The sequence below is a fragment of the Poecilia formosa genome, unplaced genomic scaffold (assembly GCF_000485575.1).
Source record: "Poecilia formosa unplaced genomic scaffold, Poecilia_formosa-5.1.2 Scaffold14, whole genome shotgun sequence".
Taxonomy (NCBI): Eukaryota; Metazoa; Chordata; class Actinopteri; order Cyprinodontiformes; family Poeciliidae; genus Poecilia; species Poecilia formosa.
The window spans coordinates 93,075-120,695 of record NW_006799953.1 but is presented as its reverse complement, the minus strand read 5'-3'; the positions used below and the strand labels follow the sequence as shown (position 1 = coordinate 120,695).

Sequence of the window (27,621 nt, the reverse complement as noted above, 5' to 3'; positions counted from 1 at the left end):
GGAGTGGGCGAAGCATGAACAGTGGCGGCAGCAGCACACGCATGCTAATGCAGGGAGAAGAGGCAGGGTGGAGGGCTTCGCTTCGAAAAGGGAAATAACTGCGTAAGAGCCGGGGAACCAAAACAGGTGGAAGTTTTGAGGCAGTACTGCAGTCTTCAGATCGCTTATGGAGCACACAGTGTTTCTGTAGCTCTTTTTTTTTTTTTTTTTTCCTTGCTTGTTCTTTCCTGTTTTTTTTTTTTTTTTTTTTTTTTTTTTGGATGTACTCCAAGGCTTGTAATGCAGGTCTTCTTTGATAATGGCCCACAGTATGTGTAAGAGCACTGGGCTGCAGCCAAGGTACACAAGCCTGGTGGTAATAGTTAACCGGGTGGACAAACAGTGGAAGTCAGCGGCGTGGAGGTAGGTCAGAGAACTGCAGCAGACAGATGTGCTGTTACACCCCCGACGCACACACACACACACACACACACAACCTTACGCCCCCTTATCCTCACTTCCCCCCATGTTCTCCATCACAGCCTGATCCTCCCGCCTTATCTCTCTCTGTTAGGACCGACGTTGCACTTGAAGACTCGGCCCTTCGCTTAGCTTTCAGATTTGGACTGCAGCTTTCTGAACACGCTGCTGACTCACGTGGGACACAGAGAAAAAGATGGCCACCACTAACTTATCTTTATATCCCCTTGTAGAGGTGGAAATAGTCATTTTTTTAACAGCTTTTAAAAATGAGATTACATTAATGTCTCAATTTGCGTGCTGCAGAATTTACATTTCAAGTTTCCGCTGCAGCAGAGGCAGATGTAGACGTCGCTTTGCTCCACACAAAACAAACAACAAAAGAAGAACCTTCTTTTTTTTCCTCAATCTCTCAACACGGGCAAAAAAAAGACATGGCTGGTGCTTTTTATGTCATCTGTGTTTCCAAGACAATTAGTGGCTTACCAAATCACATCTCATTTGACATAGATTAGCAGTGTTACACTGGCAGGCTCTGCGTTTATCTGTCTGCTGGTGATTTGTCATGGTCAGGGTTCCCCCGCCCCAACAGAAGACAAGTCGGCGGAGGTTCGATGTTTCTGTGCGAAGGTGCATGCCTTGCTTTCGGCCCGACGCCTCAGACGGTCCAAGGACTCGGAGAGCGGCAGACGTGTCATTACGCCGATCCTCTGCCGACCTGTTGCTAATCTCAGAGCGAAGCAGACCAAACACCAAACCGCACACGGCTCTGCTTTGGTCCTCAGATCTGGCTTTCGGGAAGGGGGGTGGGGGGATGCTGTATAGCGTGAATGCAGCGCTAGCCTCAACCTAAGGCCCAGAACAAAGAGCGACGCCATGCTCCGTTCTGCTCCCGCTCTGCAATCAACGGGGGTTGAAATAGCAGCCTTTGAAGGGAACGAGGCCCGACTGCTGGAGCCGTCTCAAAGTAGAAAACGAGCCATTCTGACGCTAAAAAAGCCTCCTCTGTCAGCCGTCAAGGTACAAGTCTTTTCTTTCTTTTTTGTTGCTTTGGAGCAGCTCCAACAAAGGAGGGTTATCAGCAGAATGACCCTGATGAGACATCCTGGCCTACTTCTCTCCAATAAGAGCTGCCTTTTGATCAGCCTGCTTGATCTCAGTCGACCGCTGTGCACAGAGGGCAGCTTACACTGAAATGGCAAAGATCTGCTTTTTTACTTTATGGCTGCAGGAAGCTTTGTGTTGGAGAGCATTGTGCATGCACAGGTTATATAACCGGCTTGTGGAAGCCATGCCAGCAACTATCAGGTCCCCGCTCTGTGGTCAAGGGCATTTCGAGAGAATAGTGCATGGTTGAAAGATCAACATGGCTTAAAATACCTCAAGATAACAAATGTGAATTTTTAAACACAATGTCTTGCTTGTTGCATCATGTGGTGACTGGCTGATGGTTGAGTTTTGCATGCAGCAGACTCCAGCGGGTTAAACGAGAGAGCTGCATTCGAGGCACCCTAAACGGCAATCTATCAGCATTCCTGTTGGGTGCCAAGGCATTTACTTTGGACACGAGAGGGGGGCACTGTGAAGGACTGGCTCTAATTAGGGGCAGCCAGTCGGGAGGTCATGGCCAACTGAAAAAGGCCTCAGAGATACACAGACCTCAGTCAGAACGCTGCAGTCGAGTTAAGACTTGAGTTGTTTTTGGGAGCAACAAGGTCTCAGTTTGGCACCTGTAGAAGTGGCTGTACTGTGGTTGTATGTAGCAAATGCAAAATAAAAAAAAGATGTTAACATTTTTTTTTAAAAATGTAACTGACCTTTAGATTTTAATATCTATTGAGAAATCAGCTGGAGACCGACCGGTCTCAAATGGCTTTCAGCTGACTGAACAACAACTGTCTGATCAAAATATCATCTTTTTCCAATTATGAATGAATCCGCCATACCTCGCCTTCAGCGTTGAGGCTGCTACTAGGTAAAAAGAAAACGAAAAGAAAAAGTTGGCAATTTTCAAAATGAATGAGGTGTTAAAAAAATAAAGTAACAGAAAAATAGAACATTGTAACAAACTATTCGCAAAGGAAAATTGTATTTTCTAAGACGTGTCGATACAATCCCGTTTTGCTCGGGCTGCGAAAGAGAGCAAGACTTTCAGAAGACGATGGAAAGGATGAAACGATCACAGCAAAGACTTTGTTTGACATGTTTGCACTTTAAACATCTTGACTTTAAGGATCCTGGGAGCTTTTTTTGTAAACTCTAAGTTAAGGTAAGACAACATTCTCTAGAGAACTGGTGTTTTAACATGGCTAACTACTCTTGGTAACGGCTAAGCAACAACCCTAAAACAGCATCCAGTTTTTGTGCTGGAACAAACTTCCAGAAAACTGCAAAACTGCTGAAACGCTGAGTTTGTTTAAATTAGCCTTCATATCAAGGGCTTGGAGAGGGTAGAGCTGTCCTTGATTCATAATGACAAACATTGATCAATATAGTTGATGTATATTTACTTGATAATTTGTAATTTGTTTATTGCTTGTTTAATAATTGGCTACTATATTATGCTTTTATGATGTAAAGCACTTTGAACTGCTAAAATGTGCTACAGAAAACAACTTGACTTCATTTAAGTTCGCGTCTTACGTATGGAAAATCAAATGTCCTGTGTAAAAGGTGAAGGCATTTAGAACATGGCTTCCTAGACAAAAAGTAAAAACAAAAACAAACGGATCATATCTGGTTCCTCTAAACAAGGCGAGCCCCCCAACTTTACACTACTTCCCAAAGGCAAGTCAGGTGGGACATTTTGTCTCGACGTCTTCTGTGGAACTCCCTGATGAACAAGACGAAAACACTCTTCAGAAATTAGCACATCAGCTTCACACTATCAGACACAAAATGCCTTCGGCAAACACAACGGCAGGCACTTTGTTTTTTTTTTCCCTGAGTAAGAGATCCATCATCATCTGGCAGCCATGTGACTGGATCTGCAGCCATCAATCTCTCTCTGTCAAGGCGCAATCATCAGAGGGGACGGCTGGCATTGCCTCCCTTTTAACAGCCAAATATTTTAAAAGCTGAATGTTTTATGTAACCTTTTTTTAAGCGTGTGCACAGAATCAGGATTCTGTAGAAGAATGAACTATAATCATACGACAAACATCGGTGATTTCCTTTTTACCCTCACTTCTCTCCATTTGCTTCTTTCTGTTTTTAGTCTTTGAAGAACTCTATCAAATGATTACGTCATGAACGTGAGCCTTGAATTGGACTAGAGAATGTGTTATAAACCACTATTAATCTAAAGCTAAATTTGTTTCACGGCTAATTATTTCACAATTATTCCTTCAAAATACATCCAGCTGTTATTTATTCTTCTTAGATCCTATGCAGTCATGCTGAAATATATTTTAAAACATGACTGTGTAATTTTATTTTCCATTCAGGCAAAAACATGCTAATATGCTAATTTAGTCTTAGCAGTAGGCATTTAGAGTGTGATTGCTTTTAAAGTGTAAAAGGGGATTTGTTTCTGGTCAAATTAAAGAATTAAAAAAAGAAAATTTTTTCATTCTGAAATGAATTGAAATTTCAAAAACAAAGAGGAATTTCATGAATTTTTTTTGATAAACTTTAATTTCACTTTTTGCAATTTTTAAGTATTTTACCAACTAAATGTTGAATTTGTTGTCCTCTATACACTGTAACATTTTACTCTCTGCTTCTTTATGTGTCCTGATGCTCTTAGGTACCACAGTCTTCCTCATCACCGCTCTTATCAGTGCCAACAAAAACGGATCCCGTTCCTGGACTGGCAGCCAACAGCACGTGAATTAGCATTGCGTCTAGAAAAAAAACACACATACCGTGCATTTTATCCTGAATATATTAGGTTTGCTCTACTAAAAAATACATAAATTAGCAAATCTTCCGCAAATATTAAGGCGTTCTCTTCCACAGAAAAACCCGCGAATAGGTGAATTCTTGAATGCTGAACTGCAAACTGGCGTGGATCCACTGCAGTATTTATTTATTTTTGTTCTCTCCTGTTCTGAATTGATGCTAATCTTAAAGACGAGGGTATTCATTACCGGTGTCGATTTCAAATGTATTTAATTCATCCCAGTTCACTGACACATGCCCAATCCCATTTACATCAACAGTTTGAACTCGGACCGGGAATGACATGGCGCCCAACCCTAAAGCGCCGGTGGAAAGATACATCCAGCGGACAAGATCAGACATGACTTCCCTGATCATTTTGGTGAACTAACAATACCCCCTCCCCCTTTTTTTTTGTTTTAACAAACAGGTTTCACAAATCATAAACTGTATAAAGAATCAGTGTTCTCTGTGAAATAATCCAGAGTAAATAAAATAAAAATGAATAAAATTGTCCTTTTTGTGTTTACACAAGTAGAATACGGTTCTGTGGGTTCAGTGTAGGCGCATCCATATAAGGTTTTCATTTTGTATAACTGAGCCCCAAAATAGGATGCTAACTTCAGTGCTGCTAGCCACTAACAGTTAGCTCATACTGCTAACTGACTAGTTAGCCTGTCTTAGCTGAAATGCTTTTTGCCATATGAGCAAATTAAGCAGAATCCATTCAAATACTGTATGATCGTGTCCATCAACAGAGGTTGTTTAGTAGAAAACCTGCAAGACGCAAAGCAGCAAAAAAAGGCACATCAGCAGTTTATTCCACTATCTACTCCTGTATTTGTGTCTGTGGCAGCCACGTCGAAATTTGAGGTCAGAGTTGATGGAAAAAACTGCAACCCTCCAAACTAAAGAGACACAGCCAAGTTTGTCTGCTTTTTATCAAAAGCGGGCATGTTTGGTCTCACAAACATAACAGTTTTTCTTCCTGCGTTGGCCACACGTTTACACAAAACCGCTCGACGGGCCAAACACGAGGTGTCTTTTATGATCGAGCAGGCACACGAAACACAATCTGTCACCGGGGTTGGCACTGCGCGGTCCTCATATCGTCTTTGTTTATAGCTGCACTGTGAACAGATATGCCAGCTGCTTGGACTTCCACCTGACAACAGTCGTGGCCCTGACCGACACGGGGTGGTCTGTGGCCTTTTGTCTGCGAAAGTGATCGTGTGTTTATTAAACTGTGGAAAGGACAAAATCAAAAGCAGCGTATTTGGTTGTATCAAAGCCAACCTGTTTAGCTCGTTCCGGCGAATTCGAACGTCTTCGTCATGACGAAGCCCTACATCTGTGCTCCGCTTTGTTCACACAGTAAATGGACGTGGTGGCACAGAGATTATTAGCAAAAGAACACTGAAGCATTTCTTAAAATAAAGGGAGGAAGGATGTCTGAGCTGGGACATGCTGTTTGGAAGTGACCTTGTGACTCTCAGAGACATAGAACATTTTTTGTCAGCAGTGTTATCTCCCTTAATCTGGGGTTACAATATGGCTTTTGTAGTCATGCAGCACTGAAAGATCTAAGTCTCTTTGATCTTGCTTAATAGAGTTTGGTAAATGATCTCAGTACGGGAGCTCCACCCCTTATGCACTCAAACACACTTTGGACACACTTGCAGAGACTCATTCATGCCTGCACACACATAAATAGTAAAAAAAAAAAAGTGGGGAAAAAAAGTGGGGGAAAAAAAAGGGACCGTCACGCAGGTGAAAGCTCTTCACCCTTCGGATCATTGAGCCAAGCGTTCAAGCGGCAAAGTAAAAAAGAAAAAGAAAAAAAAGCGTGCTCCTTTCTTGCTCTTTTGCTTCCTGCAGACGCTGCTGCCTTTTTAACGATGTTGCTCTGCAGCTTTGCAGCTGTAAATCTGTCCTTCATAAACATGCTGCGCAAATAGTTTTGTCGTATGGAACCCAAACAACTTTGAATGAGATTGCTTCGCTTTGGGAGGTACTTACAGGCTGTATTTACCAAAGAGATGAGCACAAAGCTATAGTAAAAAAAAAAAAAATGTCTGAGCAAGTGACTGAAGGAGCCACAGGGAGCCTGGGAGAGGGAGGGTGTTTGTCAGATAGCATTTATCTGTGGCGGTGGTGATGACTCTTTTCCTCCAAGTTCTCGGCAAACGAAGAGCTTCCTGCCTTTTGAGAGCGTGCGGCCGTTTCTGTCCTTGAAACTGAAGCACATGCAATGAATTACAACCATTTTAAAGAGCTGTCAAGAAACAAGAGAGGGCTGGTTAGGAGAGGAGAGGAGGTGAGCGGGGGAGGGAATTCGAAGCTGCTCTGCTAGGATGAAGAGGAACAACACAGGCAGCGAAATGAAAAATTGCAGAGAGGCTTCTGAGCCTTTGATGTCGCCGGGAACAGAGAGCTCTGCTCTTAGAAGTTGTTACTGGCAGACGTCGTGGCCGAAAGGGCCAAAACATTAACCGGGGGATGTCCTGATCAAGGTTTCTTCCCCCAATACATTTCTGAGATTTCAAAAGTTAGTCCTTAGGTAAAGACTGAGTTCCTGTCTACAGTTAATCAAATCAACGCCACATATATGCAAGAAAACCAAGGATTTTTCACTGCAGTAAAATAAAACTACATTTCATCTCTATCGCATTGGTGTGCAAAATGATTGTGATTGTAACCAACTTAAGAATTACAATACTATTCAGTCAAGAGTAACATTCTCCATGCTTGCAGTATCCATTGAACTGCAAAGGTCATCATCAGCAGATTTACTGTGTGTTGTGATGTGGCTCACTAACGACTGAACTCATAATACCTTCTAATGTGGCTCCAGTTAACTCTGTGGAGATGTGACTCAGCGTTAGCAGTGTTTCTTATGTGCATTTTGAATTATCACATTACAATAGCTTGATGGAAACTGCAAAATTTGAAAAAAACGTCCTAAAACTTGCAACAACAAAAAAAGTTTTTACGTTCAGCTGAGGTGGGGTTTTTTTTTTTTAGCTTTTCTGAAAATACGCTAAAGAGCAGATGGAAACGCATTTACAGAATAAATACTGACGTAGCAAACGCTCCCATCGACCGGTGGGCCTTAACAAATGAAATCCCCCCAAAACTTCCTAAATCCAAACCTCTAGCTTGGGTGGAGGACTCGCTCCATTTTTCTGAGATGTGTGGTTCATGCTAGTTTGCATCTTTACATCTTGTTGGGTTAAAATTCTCTGGTTAGCAAAGTTACCCACTGCGTAGCCTGGCTGACTTGCTCCAAACCGGTAGATGGAAACACGCCTAATTCACCCCTTTTCGTCTTTCCTGCGACATTTTAAAAGCTCACCAAAAATTCACATGACCAGTTGGATGGAAGCGTAGCTAATGTCAGTGAACAGCAAATTTAAAGACTTTCTAAAGCTTCTTAACCGGATTTAGGTCTGGACTTTGGGTTATTTTAACACATGTTCATGTAAACCATTTTATTGCAGCTTTGTCTGCATGTTTAGGGCTGTTCTCTGCTTGAGGGTGAAACTCTGCTCTGCTACAAGTCTTTTGCAAGCCCCTAACAGGTTTTCTCCTAGGACCGCCCTGTATTTAGCATCATCCATCTTCGTATAAACTCTGACCAGCTTCCTGGTCCCGGCTGAGTGAGAGGAGCATGATTTTGCCACTGCCATGTTTTACAGAGAGGTAGGGGTGTGATTATGTGTGGTGTTAGCTTTCCACAAAACACAAAAATGTTTGCAAGTAGGCCAAACGCATCAGATTTGTTCTAGAATTGCCCAGTCCATAGTGGCAGCATGTAGATTTTAGTTCATCGGGTTTTTTTTTTTGGTTGGGACATTGAACTTTTTAGGAAAATTTTTTACTCTCTGACATTTTGTAAAGATGCCCAACCATGTATTGTTTTTACAAGTGTGAGCCGCTGACGAGCATATCAAGAGCTCAAATAACGCCCTCGCTACAACCCCGGATGCCAGAGGAGCTGAAAAAGAGGCTTCAGATGCAGACAGGGAAGCTTAAACCATCTCTCTAATCCATCATAATGGATAACGATCACATCCCCAAATCCAGCGACTCTCCGCCCGACTTTCCAACCAGACGCAACTTTAAAGAGGAGTGGCAAAAGCAAATGAGGTGGATTAGCAGTGACTTATGAAAACGTTTAATTTCCCTTTGGGAAAAATAAAGTATTTTTTAAATTGAGCTGAATCTGTCCAGAGCATCTTTTTTTCACGTTTGCTGTGTTTGCTCTTCATAATGCTGCTGTTTTTCAAAGCAACTGTGTTTATACTGAAAATAAATTGCAAACTGGGTGACTTGAGAATGTAGTTGGTTGCAAAGGATTTTATTTAGGTATACCAAAATAGATGGGACTGACGACTAATGTCTTTTCCAGCATTTATTTACTACGTCAGCATTTATTCAGCAAAAAAAACCCTGAAAATCATTTATCATCTCCTTCAATCTCACAATTACATCGTAGTTTGTGTTGGTTTGTCCTCTAGCGCCCTACGAAGAGACACTGAACTTTGTGACCGTCATGTGGCAAAACTGGAAAAAGTTCAAGGAGCATGCGAGTTGCCTTTTTGCATTACAGGACAATGTACGATGCAAGAACTATCTCTTCATTTATAAATAGTTTTAGTGATAAAACTCCAAAGCAATGCTAAAGCTCGTTCTACCGATCATGACCTTTTGAATTGCGCAGACACAGATGAAGTCAACCCTTCTTCTCGGCGGCTCGTGAATTCTCGCGAGGGGTGGTACAACTGTCATGCGTGCAACACGGTTCTCTGTAAATCTCTATAAATGTGCCATTGATCCCCCCCAGAGAGAGGATGGCTTGGCCTCCACGTCCACGATGGATCAGCAGCCTCTCCTCTGTGCTCTCAGTGGATCGGTTTCAGCTGGAAAGCGACAGGTGCTTCCCTCGACTCGAGCTGGAGCGACAAACTCCGAACGGCTGTAGGAGAGGCGGTAAAACCGCCACCGACCCTGAGAGCACGTCTTCCCTGACCGGTCCCCAATCTACCATTCAAGGAAAATGACGATACGCTTGTGTGCTTTTAAAGATGGTGGTGAGTCACCTTCCTCCGCTCCAACGGAAGCGCGGTGAGATGAAGGCGAGACTCAGAAGAGCTGCGTGCATTCGCGGCTCCCTCGGTGTGCCAGCAGTTCCCCAAAGGGACCCACGGCGTACGTGTTCGAGGGAAGAAAGAGATGAGAGAGACGCTGTTTGTTTCTTTTTCCGCCCCGTGAGCCAGTTCCCTGATAAGCCCGGTAGTAATGGCTTCACCATACAGCACTCAACTACTATGTGCCTGTCTGCGTGTTTCTGTGCTATAAAAAGATATCATATTTAGCATGGGACTTTGTTTTGCAGATGTGTGAGGGAGTGGCTACGTGAGTGACATTGATAGAGTGAAGAAGCAGACAGCTTTCTTGGTTATTTGCACATGGAGTGCTATGAAAGGGAGACAAAAATGCGTTGTGTAACGTTCAAAAATTCCAGACACAGCCTAATGGCTAAAAAAGAAGGGGACTGGGAGGACTGAGACATCTGCAGATTTCCCCCCTTCTTCTTCCCGCCGTCCTTGGACGCGTCTCCTCAGCCGTTTCTAGTAGAAAACGGCGGACAGGACAGCGGTAGCCCCGACTTCCTGTGTTGCAGGGCTCTGTTTTGTCAGATCCCTGCTAAGGAGAAACCATTAGTGGCGGCCTGTCTGATTGCCTGGACACACGTAGGGGTCTGCTCATGGCATGAAGCCAGACGCAAGAACTGAGCTCTTTCTGCAGGAAGGAGGGGCTAGCACTGCTAAATGGACCAAACAGGGGGTGGAGGGGTAAATAATCCCTTCTTTCATCCCTTATGTTATCGAGTAATAGCCAGGCTGTTCCTGAATGGTCTCCCCTTCTACAAAAATACCCGTTAATAACACAAAAATCATAAGGCGCTATGGCGAAAGCAAGGAGGAAATTGTGAGCTTAGGACGATTTTGCTTGTTCCTTAACTCGACTGCCAGAGATGCCAAGAGGCATATTTATATTCGAGTCTCATATGGCTCCCATATCAGCGGAGCCAGGAGAAGTCTGAATGTGTAAAATCCAGACTGGAGACCTCCAATGACACTGTAGGCTCACCTGAGGCTCTTTCCTGGTAGTGAACAGATCAAGAAAACAAAAAAACAAAAACAAAAACAGTTGGCTTGCATCAAATTTATATTATGCGAAACAATAAATATGCTGACTAATGCTTGGCATGAAATAAAAACAATGTAAGTATCCAGAGTGCCTTTCAGGAATATTCATACCCCTTCAACTTTTCCACACTTAGCCTCATTACAATACAAACTTTAATGAATTACACCAAGGAGTTATGTGACAGATCCAGACTGAGAAAAAGTCGTTCTTAAGGGTGAAGCGGTAGGAAAAATATGCATGATTTTAAAGCAAAAAGAGTCTTTACTTTAAACTATTTTTTAAGTTAGTTTGGATTGAGAGTGTCGGTGAAGACCAGTTTTCAAGTCTCACCACAGATTCTCAGAATCTGGACTTTGACTGAACCATTTGAACGCTGTAACATGCTTTGATCTAAAACCAATCCATGGTAGCTCCGGTTGCATGTTTCAGGTTGTTGTCTTTGCTGGAAGGGGAATCTCTACCCCAGTTTCAAGCCTCAAAACCTCCAAAAGGGAATTCCTCCCAGGATTTGCCTGAATTTAGCATCCTCATAGGATGACACTTACACCATCAAGCTAGAGCAAGGAATGAAAACATCTCAGTTCCCAAAAACATAGTGGAAAATGACCCAAAACTACAAAAGTATGAAGTGATGGAGAAAAACAAAACTGTTCCCTCAAAATCCAGTTACAATTCTTTTTCTACTGACATGTATGACCAATAGTGAAAGGAGCGTCACACTGTTATTAGAAACCTGCTGAACCAGCTGATTCTACTAGATCAGCAGAGAAAATATGATGCAAAATTAACAGAAACACAGAAAGTAACTGGGGTTGTTGCTAATCTGGCATGCGCCCAAACCTTGTTTACACAGTTAAGAAACCTGTTTTCTAATTACTTGTTCAACTGATTCTAAGGTTCATGGCGTCAATAAGCACATTAGAACTTCTAGCAAGTGTCATCTTGTCTACTGTTTAGAAATAAAGGAAGTTGATGTATTTAAAAAAAAAATAAATAAAAAAATCTAAATCGCTTTTGACTCTTTTTTTTTTACCATTTTTTTTCTGGTTCAAAATAACAAGCTACCTTTTGTAAAACCCAGTAAAAATACATCAGAGTTTTCGGTTGGAGTGTGAGAAGATGTGAAAATGTTTAAAGGGTGTGAGTACTTTTTTCAAGACACTGCACACAGGCTTCGATAAACTTTAAGGCTCCATACATTTCTGACATATTAGCAGAACTAACTATGCATTATGACGGTTCCTGCAACGTTAAGTGGCAAGGAGCCCTAAGGAGCCCTGGACAGGCCGTTATCTCATCCAGGGAGATAGGAAGTTTGGACAGGAAGTCCAAAGGGAGGGGGGAGAGGGGGCCCGAATGGGAAGCCCAGTGTAAACAGACTCAGCTTTTAATCATCCCAGCTCACGTTCGGAACTGGTCAAGCTTTGATGTCGTCCCTCAGCGCCCGCTCCGCCCTCCCATCCCTCGCTCCCAAACGGCTGCGCCGAGGGCCCGGGGTGAGGGCGCCGTGGAGATAGCAGCCCTGGACAGCCAGGGGGACTCAGTGAGAGAGAGACAGAGAGAGAGAGAGAAAGGAAGAGGGAGGTGAGGGGGAAACATTCTGTGCCTTTTAGGAAACTGGGAAAGGGACGCAGGGGGAGGAGGGGGTGAGGAATGTGAAGTGGTGCAGAGTTAACTGGTGGCCTGCCTTAATTATAGCTGATGAATCTGAGGGAGCTCTCATGGGGGCAACATGGCATAAGGAACAACGAGCCAAAAATGCCACAGTGAGAAGGGGAAAATAGAAAGTCAAGATGGTTTTAAGTGGAAATAGGTGGAGCTTTAATGATGCTCTGTAATTGGGCTCCGTGCCTGTTAAGGAGGATAAAGTCCATCTCCTTCTCCCCACAGAGACCCGAAGGAAAGCTCCGAGCGTTATCTCCCAAGTTCTGGGACCTCTCCTCTCATCACCGAGCTCCATTTTGGAAAGGAGACGGCGAGAGAGAAAGAAAGAAAGAGAGTGAGACAGAGAGAGGAATTCCTCTGCACTAGTGTTTGTCCAAATAGTGCTGGCCAGAACCCAGCCAGTGGTCCAATGAACGTGTCCATTCAGCGGACAGGGCATACGTCCAGGAAGAGCGCGGTTTAAAAGATCAGAGGGAGTTACATACCAAAGTGAAGTCGCATGACTTGGATGCGCTGAAGAAAGCTGTGAACTTCCTCTGTTCCCCGGTGGTACATGTTTGGCCCCCTCATGTCAGCCAGCATGATAACAGGGGCAGTGTTATGTAAAATCAACTCTTTCTGAGCTCTACATCATGTTAGAATGTATTCCCCTTCATCAAAATCATACCTGGAGTGTTGCTTTGATTGTTCAAGCATGTTTAAGAAATTGTTTAATCTCCGTGGCAACCATTCAGCTGTGCAAAAAAGCCCGGGTGGACCCAGCGCCACATTCGAGGACGGCGCTCCTCCTCAGAGCGACTTCCCCACTCAGCTCCTTCAGACTAGCCAACCAGCAAACAGCTGGTGGGACTACGCATCAGCGCAACGTTGGTCAAAACGTTTTTAAGGGCAAACAGAGGAGCGATGTTGTGATGACTTCCTGCAGATGTGGTTTCAGAAAGAGCAGGAGATTTTGAAGAGACAGGCTCAATTTCAAGACGTTAAATTACGAGGTCAATTCTCCTGTAGGTCATATTTGATATGTATTTAGCATTTATGTAATAACTTTGGAAAATTCTTAATACTCCCATTTAACATTTTTAAAGGAAATGCCACAGCAGAAACCTAAATACTGTAAAAGATAACTTATTAACCATCCTACTTATGGTTATGATATGTTGGAAACCCGTTAAAAATTTGAGATGCACTGTCAAATCAGCTGGCTTGATTGACCTGGCTGGTGACCGGCCAGTCGGAAATCAGGTTCACATCAACGCCACATTTAAACGCTAAACAGGATGTGGTAAGAATAACACTCTTTGTGTGGGTGCTGTCACTGAGTGACGAAGACCTGCGGTTAGCTATTATTATGCGTTTTAAACCCGAAGTCTGAGGAAGCACAGAGATGTACCTAGCCGTGTCAAAAGAAACTGTTTTTTCTATGATATCTACAGTTCATTCAGGCTGTGAAAGAGCAAGAGAAAGCAAGACTTCAAAAAGCACGGCAAAAGTGCTCCGTTTTATTCGTTTTTAAAGTTGAAACCTCTCTCTGTCATTGTACCTTTTGGAACTGTCACATTCTCCACAGAAAATACACTGAGACTGTTATCCCAGCAAAGCTAGCCAATGCTAACCATGCTAATCGTTAACCAACATCAAAGCTGTCCTTATTGTCGTCATTTTGTTTTACATGGACTGCTCCCTTTCTCTCTTTTTTAAATGTTACATTTGCTTCTAATATAAATAATTAATAATAATCAGGACACAATTATTGCTGTTCTAATATCAACTTACATTGTAGTTCCTCAACAAAAACTCGGATTTAGCTCAGATCAGAGTTTTACAAGAACCAGACATCAGCATTTGAACCCAATACTCAGATCTTGAACCTCTCCAGGAAAAACACACCTGCTGAAAATTTATACTCATATCTTTGATCAGATATGGAACCCATGACGATTAATTACCACACTGATGTGGTTAATGCCGAAGACAGATTACAAGTGAGAATCAAAACACGCAGAGAATTTCTACATCAAACTTTCAAACCTTTATCCACTTCATCCAATGAATGACAAGAACATAAAGCGGGTACATAAAGCTGCCAGCAGTGGCAAAAAAAAACCGAAGAAGACTTGTTGAAACAGGTCGGTGTGCTAACAAAAAGCATCCTGCAGCATAACAATTTCTGTGCACTGTGAGAACAGTTTTCAGAAGAGATGGTCTGCATAAAGTTTACCTTCCTGGTTTTAGACAGAACTGCAATCAATGATCTGACTACGCCTGTGTGGTTATGCGGGGAGGGAAACGAATGATTTAGGCCGCAGGTATTCTGAGCGTGGCACAGATCAGGACGGTTATCTTAAAGCTGGAAACTTCTTTTACTTATGTGTCAAAACGTGAACCACATAAACCTGTATTTATCCTTAACGAAAAACAAAAACACTCATCTCCAAAACTCAGCAAGGTTTGGTGAGGTGAAGAAAAAAATAAAAACACTAAAGTAAGCTGGAAATCCCAGAGAGCTGGAAGCGCCTTTGATCCGAGCAGCGCCGTGATGTGCATCCGTAACACGCTTTCAACATCTCACACAAACTCTGCAAAGTCAGATGAGCTTTACCAGGAGAGGGAAAAACAGGGGAGGTTTTTAACCATGTCTAACGCAGGGCTTTCTCCGTGACGAAGCCGCGTGGAGCCTTATGGCAAACTGAAGCATCTGGCTAAATGTTCACAAGTAGCCCCACACCTGGTGAGTGAGGAGAGACGAGATCTTACAGGGCCTTGTTATCTGCCGTCCCGTTCCTTTGGAGACGGTAAATAAATTCAAACAGGCCAGCTTTATAGCTTAATCCGCTCCTGAATGCTAAATATGCAAACTGAATTGGCCACATACTTAATATTTTTCAAGGCTAATATATAAATTTTTTTTATATCAAAATGGGGGAAAAACAAATAAACAAAGGGCGTTCATTGGTCTCAACATGATTAGCTGCTTTTTGAAAGCCTTGTGCCACACCTTGATATTAAATGCATCAGACGAACATCAGATTGCAAAAATAGCTGATGCGAAAAAGCGGTCGCGTTCAAAATCAAAAATCAAATCAAATTTTATTTGTATAGCACATTTCAGCATCAAGGCATTTCAAAGTGCTTTACATAATTAAAATAAAAACAGCATGTGACGCGTTGGAAAAGATGCGCCACCTACAGCAGTTGACAACCACAAGCATTATCAAAACAAACCGAGTGAAATGAAATGTTTGCCCTCTGCTCTGGTGAAGGAATTTTGATCGTCTGTCAAGCTACGATAAGTAGGATGTCAGGATGTGATTAAGCAGCTAAGAGACACTGAAATCTGCAATCCAAGCACACACAGTTCCAGTCAGATGTTAACATACACTCATCATCCATGAATCTAATGTGAATCGTGGCCTTTTGATTATGTATTTGAACTGTTCTTTTCTTTTCTAATCGCCGAGCTGCTGGCATAAATCTGCTGGAATATTGGATAACTGTGCTGATTGTAAATGGTATAGCTCATTTAATTCATTTGGGCATTTAGATCCTAAATGTTTCAATACGTGTAATTTGACACTAATCCAGAAGTTTAATGATTGCAAAAAATTTCAAAGTCAGTGTTTTGGGTTTTTTTTATGTGCGTTTGGGATAATTTTCCTATTGCAGCGCCGAAACGGGAAAACAAAACTCAAATGATGTAACGGAGAAGAATTGAAGGTTTTCTTTCTTCCTGTCGTTTGTGCAACGCAGAAGTAGCAGCAGCAGTGAGAGGCCCTCAGCATGATGCTACTACTGCCGTGCTCGCTAGTTGGCACTGTGTTCGTAGGCTTAACACCTCTACAGGTGCTTGTAGCCTGCGAGTTCAATCCGTTTTTCTTCTAATCCTGATTTTTTTTTTCCTTCACAAAGCATTTGGCTTGTCCATGTAGGCAGCTGCAAATTGTCAGTTCTTCGAGAAGCAAGGCGCTTCTTTTTTTTTCTTTTTTGGTCGCTGTGGACATTGATGCCTCATCAGCACCTCACATTTCCTGATAGTTTTTGGATATTTCTTAAAATAAAACAAAATAATAATAAAAAAAGCACACACACACACACACACACACACACACGCACACACACACACACACAAAAAAAAACTTTTAACTGGGGGGATACTTTCTGTCAAATGGTGTTTCAACAAGACTGTGATCCCTCACACACCTAAAAACTAATTTTGGAATGGACAGAGCATGCTAACTGTAAGCTTATTTGAATTGTATGGACTATACCAGGTAGCAAAGCCATTTCTGGTAATAATCCAGAATCATGCCAGGATCTTGATGACATCTTCAACGTGTGTTGGGACATTTATGTAACTTTAGGAGGCTGTATGATGAAATGTGTAACCTTGAAACTGGTCATATTAAAATTAAACATCTCTTTTTAAGATCCTTTGGAGTTGAAAAAGTACAGGTCAAATGCATATTTAAATACCTGAAGTTAATTTGACACTCGCTGGGGCATGACTGTAAACTGCAGCTATAAAAACCAGCGGAGGTGTGAAAATCATTATCAGACAGTTGATGATGTGTAAACTGATAGAAACAGGTGGAGTTGGGGAGGAAATAAATCCCATCTCAATGAGGTGGGGCAGTGAAAGGCATGCTATGGTGGAATGACAATATCCGTATTCAATAAACGTGTTTCAGATGCACTTCCCCTCTTTTTTTCAAATATTAGTTATTTTTCAAAAAATACTTTTGAACGTTCCTGGTCCATTAAGGTAGTGGTTGCAATTCATGGATTTGCAATAAAAAGCAACTGAGCAAATGCACCTTTGCACAGTTTTGCAAAGTTGCATTTTCTAAAACAATAAAAAAAAAAAAATAAACAAAAACATCAAGTGCAGAGGCTTGATTAGATTAAAGGTAATGTCTTACTCAGTGGCCAGTGCATCACTCCTTACCTGCTTCAGCTTCCCTTGCGCATTGCCTGCACTTCCTCCCACGAACTCCCCTTTCAAAACGATGGGCTTCCCCGTGGGATCCTTCACCAGAGTCACGTTGATGACCGCTCGGAGTCCCGATTCCATGCTCGGCTGGCCCAGCACCACCTGCAGGGCCGCCATGAGCAGCCACGGCCAGAGCCCGGCGAGGCGCCGCAGAGGGACGGTCATGGCCTCGGCTGGAGCGGCGGTGCCCGGCCGCACATGGTGGACTTTGTCAGAAATATCAACCTAGCCTATATGAACAGGTCCCACTTCTTCTTTATTTTTTTTTCTACCTCAGTAAACTACCTACCAAAGAAATGAGCTATAATCCAAACTGTTAATGATGAAGGGCTTCCATTAGAACTCCTTAAACTTCCATTCAGCATCTGGGTTAAAATATATACACATATATAAAACACTACAGGTTATGGTAGAGAATCTAGCAGGCCTAAATGAACCTGCATCCAGTGTTTATTAAAGTGAAAGGTGGAAACTCCAATGCAGCATGAAGGAACCTGAAGCGTGCACTGATTTCCAAAAACGCCGCTCTGCATCACACCAAAAACTCAGATCTCCTCGCTCGCAGGTTGTTTTCCTTAGAGATGAACTGGCGTAGCTATCCCTCTCCGCTGGCTCAAATCCCGGTCGTGTATCCGACTTGTGCTTTATATTGCAGTAAGACGTAATTCCGCGGCGTCTTTCAGTCACGTTGTGCGAGCAAACACGAGCTGGGTGAAAGTGTCAGAAGAAGCGAGCCCGTCCCGTAGGCGCCGCATTTTCTGGATAAATCCACCGAAAACGCTCGAGAGTCACGGCTTGAACTTCAAAGGCTGGGATACAGGTTGCCGCCGGAGAGTTGGGAGCCATGCTGGCGGATAAGACGCGAAACCGGAAAGTTGTGCAATGTGTTTTACAGCCGGGGAATTGTGAAAAAGTAATCCTCGAAGAAGCTGCTCGGTTGTGTTCTCGGTTCTATCTAATTATTAACAGGAACAAACGGACAGTTTTCTTGCTGAGCTTATAACTTTGTAACTAAACTGGCTCGGACGCCGAAGCGGCTTCTGTAAACCTGCCATTAACTGACGTTCTACAGTCGCTCCTTAATTAAACGAAAAAGAGGCAGGCTTCCCCCCACCGCCACCCCCGACTTCAGAGAGCCTCCGCAGCACATTGAGAAATTAGAACCGACCCTCCTGAGAGCACGCAGGGGAAAATGAATCGCTCATCAAAATTACAAACAAGTAAACGGGAAAAAACACCCCGAAATGTGTGAAAGAATAGTAGTCCAGCCTCCATGTAGTCCCCGCTGCACGTCGTAAGGGTCCTGAGACAGTGTACAGTTATGACACCGTCTCAAAAGTTTATCTCCCGGACTCTCTGTCGCTCCCCTGGGATCTCATTGTCACTCTACCTGCTCGTAGGCTTTGCTGCCTTCACGTGAAAGCCTAAACAGATTTTATTTTTCTGTCAAAATTTAACCATGGCAAAAAACAAACAAACAAACAAAAACACTTAGTAATTAATGACGAATAAATACAAACTAAAAGAGAGTTAATTCTGAGTCGTCTAAAGAGATTATGCTTAATTAATTAATTAATGTAATACTCTAAACTTAGTTACATTTTCTGTAACGTTATACTTATTTGAAAAGCCGAGGAACTATCGAGCACTATGTTTACATACTTAGGTGAACCCTATCAAAACGATGTAAAAATGCTAAATTTAAAAAATCTATTTCTAAAAAATAAATTCGTTCATTTACTTTGAATTTACAAATTACACGTGAAGGCAGCATGTACAGAAGCTGAGGGTGGAGCTGCCCACGCCATCTAAACTAATAAAAAAAAAAAGCTAAATGGCTCCCCCTAGTGCCATGGAACACTTCCGCCGTACCAACAAATTCCTCGTAAATAAACCAGACAGCTGGAAAGTGTAGTCTGTTTTAATAAGAATGTTTTGCAGTGTGCTTTAAAAATCGTGACATTCACAGGTTTTAAATGCGTTTTAGACAAGAAATTAAATTAAAAATAAAAGCAATTTGTAGTAGGAAATATTCATATTTTTACCAAACATTTTTCTGACGTAAAAAAAAGAAAAAAAAACACTCACTAAGAAATGTAATTGAACAGAGGTTCTGTTTTCCGCAATGACACACACCACTGCTTTGAGTTAAAGTAGCTGAGTCGTACAACATTACAATTCATAAGAATCCTTTCCAAAGTCTTCATATCAAATTACAGTCCTTAAAAACATGCATACCTTTGATGTAAAATTTTAAATGGTTCAAAACAAACATACTACAGTTGAAATTATTCCAGTTACAGCGAAAAGCACAACGGCACAATCACAAAAGAAACTAAAGAGAAAAGATTTATATGAAAACAACATTTTCTTTTTTTGCACAGAAAGGGATCGTCAAAGTGGAGCCTGAAGTCGCACTGTGAACTCATTGTGGACACTTCTCGTCGCAAGCTGAATCGATCAGTGAGCTGAGATCTAAAAGGGAGATGTAACCGCCTGTCACTGACTCTAGATAACCATGCAGCCTCTTTCTTTCCACTACCTTTCCTCTAAATGTGTTCCTGTCATGCCTTACCTAAGAAGCAAGTCCCTGTGCAGTCCTGCTCATCTTAATCCTGAACCGAGTTGCTAACCTCGACATTTACGAGCTCAGCATCATTGTCTTGATCAAAGTGAACCTTGCCGAGACACAGAGGAAGATGACAAAAAAATAATAAAAAAAAAAAAAAACAATAAATAGATTTTAGTCTACTCATTCCTAGTTTTATACTATCTAAACAGGTATGACGGTAAACAGAAGTTTTAAGTATTCCGCTCCATACAAGAAAAAGAAATCCAACTTGGTAAAAAAAAAATTTCCCCAGTTGTATCAAACAAAAGGTTGTGAAAACTAAAGGAGGACCAGCCATCGTGTTAAGATTATTTAGAAACTGCAGGAATAGTCAAAACATTAGGCAAAACTGTTATAAAAGCACTACTCTGTTTCTCAGTGAGTAATCTTACTTTTTAATAACATTATTGTCTATGCAATATTCAATAAGTTAAATTGTTTTTCCCAAGGAATAAATGAACTTAACTGTACCGTTCTACTTAAAAAAATAAAATATTTAGTTTTAGATTTTTGATACCACAAATTCGTACTAAGCGTTTTGCTCTAATTTCTAGTGCAAATATCTCAGTACACTTAAAATAAGACAAAATTAACATACAAGTAACATTTTTAGCTAGATTTATTAGCTTGTTTTAAGTCAGTAATTCCTTAATATTGATTAAGGAATTGGCAAATTATTTCACTTATAACAAGACATTTTTCTCATAAGTGAAAAAGTGGAATTAGTACTTTTTTCATCAAGATTTAGGAATGATTGACCTAAAACAAGCTTCTATATATTACCAAAATGTAACTTGTAAGTAAATGTAAGTAAACTTTATGCTTTGTGTATAATTAACACACAAAAGCACAAAGGCACACATTAATAATAAAGATAATCATTCGCTAGTCTAAGCAAAGCCTGCAAATAGCAGACACAACATTTCCAGGTGTTTCCAATAAATTCACGGTTCATTTCCTTCAAGAGCAAATGTGAACTCCAATAAAGACGTGTTTGGCACCAAGACTTACCTCATATATAGCATCTTCAGCCATTTGCTCAGGTACTGAAACCACAAGTTCCTCCTCCTCCTTTTTAATTACAGTCGAAATGCTGTTTTTACATGCGACGGCATCCCTGGGGTCAGAGGCAGGCAGCGGCACGGAGACGGGTTTCTCTGCGCTCTCCACTTTCACCAGACAGGCACCGGGTGAAGTTTGCATCACCTCATCTGCAATCTGGAAAACTACATCTAAGTTAACTTCAGGCTTTTTCACTTCCTGGCTCTCGGGAGTTTGTAAGTTGCGGTTGGGGTCGAACACGGTCACGGGACCTTCAGCCTACATGAGTTAAAAAAAAAAACAAACAAAAACGGATTCAGACGTCAATCATGTTTTAAAAACCGAGTTAATGATGAAAACATTAAAAAAAAAAAATTAATTCACTCTTATTCACCGACCTGGTAAAAACGTCTGGGAGGAAACTGGAGGCCTGCTATATTCGGTGAGACAAGGTTCGGGTGGAAGCAAGGGCAAACTTCAAACAGGAAAAGAAATTGTAGAGCTTCAAGTCAGGACTTTGAGCTCCCGTGTGACTGCATCTGCATTTCCTCGCAGAAATATTCATATCGCATAAACCTTTTAGCATTTTCTCTCATTGTGACCACAAATGTCAATGTAACGTACTGCTACTATACGTGGTAGATCAATACCAAGCAGAATGTAGCTTTCAAGTTTCTTTTTTTTTTCATGCATTTCAATGCATCACTTTTTAATCTAAAATTATTTGCTAACAGATGCATACAGAAATGTCATAATAAAAAAATACCTCTGGAAGAAAACATGCTAGAGACTGCAGAAGACTTGAGACTGATGTGTAGATTCACCTTTCAGAAGGGCAGTAAGCCTAAACATGCAACCAGGGTGGCAACGGACTCATTTAGATTATAAGAAAAACAAGGTTTAAAATTACCTAAAGTCCACCCTTAAATCCAAGTAAGAATATGGAGAAAGACATAAATACTCTATTAAATATCATTAAGTTTGACCAATACTGCAAAGAAGATTTGGGGGAAAAATAATTTGCTAGATGTGAAAGATGATATAGAGACACTGACTGATTTGAGCTGCATTTGCAGAAAAAGGTGGTTCAATTTTTTGAAGTGGCAATAATATTTTAAAACCTACTATTCTGAAAACTGTGTAACCTTTTAAGTAACTTTTCAACAACTGCTTGCCTCTGTTGATTTGTCAACTCGCACTATTACAACCTTTGCCTTACCTGTGGGATAGTAGCCATGTTGATACTGGGGATTCCGAGGACTAAAACTATTGAAATGCGTTTCTCCGTTGCCCATACGAGGTAGGAAGCCCTGCTGAACATGCAGGGTTTTGGAGTTTGAGGACCCTCCGGTGTAAGGGTGCCTCAAAGGCATCGGCTCGTCTTTCACCAGGGGCAGAGTGGTAGAGGAGAGAGCCGCACCAGGAACCCTGCGCAGGTACCGTGGTGGCACTGGGGTTCCACTCTGAGGTCTCATAGTCTGGGATTTATGGGGATGGTATGGATGCGCTGGTGACTGGTTTGAGGGTCGCGGAGGCAAGAAGTATCCTGGACCAAACACAGTTTGACATGGACAAATTATTATTATTATTTTTTTTTGTTAATTCTGGTCAATATTAACAACAGGAGTTCATCAGGTCTCACTTACTTCCTTTTAGGACATTGTCTTTGCCGTCTGTGCTGAAACCTAATCGCTGGTATCGGTTAGGGTTGGGAAGCCTGGAGCTTATGTCCTGTCCGGCTTTAAGCTTGGCTTTGTTATCCACAGTGAGCCTGACGAGATTCTCCAAAAGCTGAGGGCAACTCCGCTGAAAGTTCGGGTTGTGAAAATGATGATACAGCCTGTTGCCCGCTTCCTCTTCGTGGTCTGCGGGCAGATCGACCTTTTTAAATCCATACAGGTTGAGCTGGCGGACGAAGCTTGAGAAGTTGGTGGTCTTAAAGGTGTCGGTGCTGTTGAAGGTTCTGGAGGTGGGGGACAGGATCTGGGTCTCGAAGAGCTGCTGGTCGATGACAATCACCTGGCCGCGGCTGTCCCAGCGGATGGCTCCGTCTGCCGGGTTGTTCACCAAACGCCAAAGCTTGGCGGGGAAAATATTGGGGTTGATGTTGCCGGGGTTGAAATTGTTGGCATCATCCATGCTTTCATCTGTATAGCTGGAACAGGAACAGGCTATGTTAAGTGGCAGGGCTTCCTCTGAAAAAGCAACGGACATCATGGGGCTAACTTAGCCGTTGTAACCAAGTAGCTAGTAGTCTCGTTCTTGGAGACCAAATGTAATAAAAGCCCAAATTCATTATCTAAAAATGACATAACGCTAATTATTACAAATAATAATAATATCGTGAGTGGAAACTTAAGGAAATTTCTGAAAATCGCAAGAATGTTCAGCAATATTCGAGCATTGCTGTTAGCAGTTATGAAACGTTGGCTAACTTTAGCAAAAGCCTCGCTAAACGGCTTTAAACTAAAACAAACCTATTTGTGACGTTATTTAAGACTACCTAAAAAGTCAAATATATATTTTTGAAATATTTAGTGCTAGAATAAACCAAGACTCAGTTGTAAACATACCTTGGGTCACTGTGGCTCAAACTGTTGGGAATTCCCAAAATCGTTGGAGCTGTTGGAGGTCTGACGTTTCCATGGTAACCCGGTTCTGGCTCCAACTGTCTCCATTAAATCAAAATTCAGTTCAATTGAGGAATACTTTATTGATCCAAAAGGGAAATTAAATATCGTTGTAACTCTTGTAGCGCTCTGTGCTACAGCACATCTGGAGAAGCTTCTGACTAAAGCTTCTGACTGTTGTTCCATGACGGCCTCAAAGAGGATGCTCAGGGTTGTCCAAAATTGATTTAAACCATTTCAAATGGTTTAAATTTGATGTGAAACCATAAGAAACAATTATGGAATAGAAATTACATTCACTGTCTGACACTGAAACAAATTGTTACACATAAGATGCACCAAAATCCTTCTGAGTTATGCATTTTACCAAATTAGAAAATCATGAAAATGGGAATTTTAAAATTTAATAAAAGTGAAACTCGTAGATTCAGTATGTAATTTATTTATCTAAAATATATTCCCATTTGTCATAATTATTGCTTATGGCCAATAAAAATCTTAAACACTGTATCTCAGAAAATTTATACATGATGCCAACCAAAACAAAAATTACTTTTAGAAAAGAATTTTGATGGTAAAGTCTTATGTCCTGCACAAATGACAGTTTGAGTGGAAGGAAGAAGTGTGCACTAGCAACAGGAATAACCACAGTCTTGAAGGAATTGTGAACCAAAGCCAATTTAAGAATTACACAATGCGTGGACTGAAGCAGAAGGAGTCAGTTATTCAAAAGTCACCATACAAAGATGGAAAGTGTTCATTCTATTAATCAGAGACAGCCTGGGGGACGAAACTGCAACTCCTTACCACCAGTCTAAAAGCAAAAGTCTATAAACAATCTGTGTCCAGGATGTGTGGGGTCTGCATAGAAAAATAACTATCAATGTGTCATTTGAAAATTTAGGAGTTTCTCAGATGGAGGTACAGTCATTTGAGTACAGAGAGAAGAGGGTTTGCTAGAATACACAAATACGTTAATATGAATTATTGTAAATTGAATGCTGAATTTTATTGGAATGATTTAAATTAATTGTCTTTCGGCAGCAGAGTAGATTATTTACACATCCGGAAACATTACAACCCATAGTCCTGTAAAGATATTCATTAACGGCTCTGGTATTAATATATCTTTAAGATGTACTGAACTGAACAGGAACTGATCGCTTCCTGGGATTTTGTTTTTAATCAGGCACACAATTAGGACGCCATAGTGTGGGTCCTAGAGCTTCCTACTACGTCATTAGTCGTCGCTTAAAAAAATACATAGCCACAAACATTAGCCAGTCTAATACCTTGTATTATAGCGGTACATTCTTAAGAAATTTAAAATAATGGCACTGGAAACGGTGCCAAAAGACCTTCGCCACCTCCGGGCCTGTCTGCTGTGTTCTCTTGTAAAGGTAAACCTAGTAAAGACACATTTAGCGTCTATGCTAACTGTTAGCTTTCCTGTCGCATTTGTTTTTCTAATTTTAATTTACCTCTGCTTAATTCATCTCTTCTGTTTGTTTTGGGGGGGTTTCGCCGTCTTCAGACCATCGACCAGTTTGAATATGACGGTTGTGACAATTGTGAGTCGTACCTCCAGATGAAGGGGAACAGAGAAATGGTTTATGAATGCACAAGTTCTTCGTTTGATGGGTAAACAATCACTCAACAGTCAACATGTTGCAACACTGACTTACCATGTACAGCACTTTGGTGAACAGGAAAAATAAAAATAATTAATTGTTGACTTATTGTAATGTTAATTTCCTTCCTGTGTGTTCCCAGAGTTGTAGCCATGATGAGTCCTGAAGACAGCTGGGTGGCTAAATGGCAGAGAATAGGTAAAACTACGGCTATAAGTTCTGTGCACCTCGTTTTACATTATGTGATAAATTGTGACCCCAAACCTTTTTTTACTGATTCGAGTAAATATAAGTTCATTCATTATATGATGTTTATTCAACCATCATGTCACATTTGTTACTGTAGAGTGTCATATTTTAAAATAAACACGAATAAAAAAATTCCACTTCATATAATACAAAAATACATTATAAATACATCTTTTGACCAACTCTCTCATTTTAGAGTGCTGAAAGGTATTTAGTTCAACTATTTTGTTGATATTAGTTGCTCTTTGTTTAAACTTCAGTTAGTTGTAAGGATTAGTTAAATCCTTCACATTATGTATCTTGGAATCCAAAATTTTCCCTTCACAAAAGAACTGACTCCACCTGTTTTATTTACTAAACACCGTCCTACGGGTTTTGGTCATTTCACCACAGTAGTTATTCAAATTATGTGTTTGCCATTTGTTTCTGATATATTTGCTGAAGACCAATTTAAACATTACCTAAATGTCAAAGACGTTTATTTGTTCGTACTCTGGTTTTATGAACAGAATTACAGAAATTGCTAAAAAAAAAAGATACATATTAATTACCTGGACTTTTCTTACAGCTGCAATAGTCTGAACAGCAGTTTCCTTATATATGAAATTTCTGTTCATTTACTCCACCTGACCCTTTACGCAATAAAATCATTGCAACTCAGTATTAATTTTCTACGCTTAAAACAAGTTCAAATAACATTTCTTTGTTTCTTTCACAGGTAACTGCAAGCCGGGTGTATACGCAGTGTCAGTGACAGGCAGGCTACCTCCAGGTAATAAACCTACTGCAAAGCAGACACACTCAGCAGAAATGTTTTTGTCTCTGCAATAACTGTAGCCTGCCCATAATGCTACAAAAACATGACATAATTCGGAGTATCAGTTATGGAGCAGGAGGAATATCTTATTTTACCTCATTTTTTTAAAGAGCCTATCTGACACCGCAAGGCAACCAGACCCGCCATACTGTCGACCTAAAATGCAGAAAATACAATGCAAAAAAAGTTAGATGATTTTGCTGTTTAGTGTTTTGTTACTAAGCCTTCTTGCCTTTCACGTTGCTAATGATTGTCTCCTTTTTCCAAGGTGTGGTGAGGGAGCTGAAAAGCAGAGGAGTGATGTACAAATCCAGAGACACAGCAGTGAAAACATAACTCGTTCAGTTTCCTGCTTTCTTGTCTTTGTGCAACAGCACATTTAGTCGTATACATCTTTTTTGATCCTGGTTCTCTTTGTCATGATAAAAATAAAAGTCTTTTTTTTATTTTAACCATAATGACTGTCTGATCTTTGCATGTTCTAGAACTGAAAATGTCAATGAGGTCAGGGAACAGGTGGTCACCGCTCTTCTTCTCTGCGCTCAGACTTTTGTTTTGGACAGTGAAGAAGCCGGTGAGAAAGCTGGAGAAGGCGCTGCCTGCCAGAAGGGGGCTAAAAATAGCTCAGTTCTGTGTGCGGAGCAAAGTGAGACAGACTGCAGGATGACACAGCAGTTTTGTTGCCGAGTAACAAACCACAGCCGAGGAAAAGACGCAAAGCAGTGGAGTCATTGGAAAGAACAACTGCTGTCACGTTCATTTACTGATGAAAGCGATGCAGCCCTGGTCCGTGGAAACTACGGTGATCAAATGCTTAGTCACTTAGATTTTGGAAATTCCCCATGTTTCTTGTGCTGAGAAAAAAAAATAGAACAGGACTGGCCTCATTTTCTGAACTTATTAGAGTTACTGTGATTTATTGTTAACTCTGTCTCTGTCTGGGTTAGGCTAGTTTTATGCAGAAACACTCTTGAGACTAGATTTGGGTGCTTTTTACAAAGTGAATTGAGTATCTTTATGAAGTTTGTCACCAGCATGAAGTGCTCTAAAATTTTCAGGTAGATTAAAATTAAAAGCAAAATTTACTTTAATCTGACTAAGGACTTTGCTTCCACTGAGCAACAGTTCAGTCCTTTTCCTCCTTACCTAGATGAGAAGTTTCTAATATCTGTGGCTTGTGAATAATTTAAAAATTGACACCTTTTTCTTTCCACTCAACTTTCCATTTGTATATTTGAATTAACGTACAACAGACCCATAGTGACTTACTCTCCTGTGAGGGGTGACATCAGTTTCCCCCATTATTTTGTAGGATATAAACATTTCTAGTCTAAATATCCTTTTAAAAAAATTACTTCTTTTTTTTTGAGAAACTAAATTTCGTCTTTTCATCAGCTGAAAGTCATAATAATCAAAATAAACATACATATAAT

At 41.1% G+C, this 27,621-nt stretch overlaps 3 protein-coding genes and 1 long non-coding RNA gene across 4 annotated transcripts in view; 2 read left to right on the top strand and 2 right to left on the bottom strand.

The window, feature by feature from the left end:
- The window catches only part of rnf43 (ring finger protein 43), a 101,964-nt gene extending 83,364 nt beyond the window's left edge, over window positions 1-18,600 (bottom strand). Inside the window, exon 1 of the mRNA XM_007545768.2 lies at window positions 17,165-18,600. Within this exon, the coding sequence (XP_007545830.1) occupies window positions 17,165-17,374 (210 nt within the window). The 5' untranslated portion in view covers window positions 17,375-18,600. The remainder of the gene's footprint in view (window positions 1-17,164) is intronic.
- Window positions 236-4,316, top strand: LOC103133836 (uncharacterized). Its single transcript, XR_475782.2, has 2 exons — window positions 236-1,479; window positions 4,208-4,316. It is a non-coding gene; the product is annotated as an uncharacterized LOC103133836 (long non-coding RNA).
- Window positions 18,601-19,114: 514 nt separating the features above from the next.
- hsf5 (heat shock transcription factor family member 5) lies at window positions 19,115-23,631 on the bottom strand. The gene is made up of 7 exons (XM_016668233.1): window positions 23,435-23,631; window positions 22,508-23,056; window positions 22,081-22,407; window positions 21,260-21,336; window positions 20,832-21,140; window positions 19,785-19,887; window positions 19,115-19,684 (listed from the first exon to the last, which is right to left on the bottom strand). The coding sequence occupies exons 2-6, from the start codon at window positions 22,998-23,000 to the stop codon at window positions 19,819-19,821; spliced, it is 1,275 nt and encodes a 424-aa protein (XP_016523719.1). The 5' UTR covers window positions 23,001-23,056; window positions 23,435-23,631; the 3' UTR covers window positions 19,115-19,684; window positions 19,785-19,818.
- Window positions 23,632-24,690: 1,059 nt separating this feature from the next.
- On the top strand, window positions 24,691-26,642 carry supt4h1 (SPT4 homolog, DSIF elongation factor subunit). The gene is made up of 5 exons (XM_007545767.2): window positions 24,691-24,891; window positions 25,026-25,132; window positions 25,265-25,320; window positions 26,090-26,143; window positions 26,457-26,642. Exons 1-5 carry the CDS (start codon window positions 24,823-24,825, stop codon window positions 26,522-26,524), a joined length of 354 nt encoding a protein of 117 aa, XP_007545829.1. The 5' UTR covers window positions 24,691-24,822; the 3' UTR covers window positions 26,525-26,642.
- The last annotated feature ends 979 nt before the right edge of the window (window positions 26,643-27,621 follow it).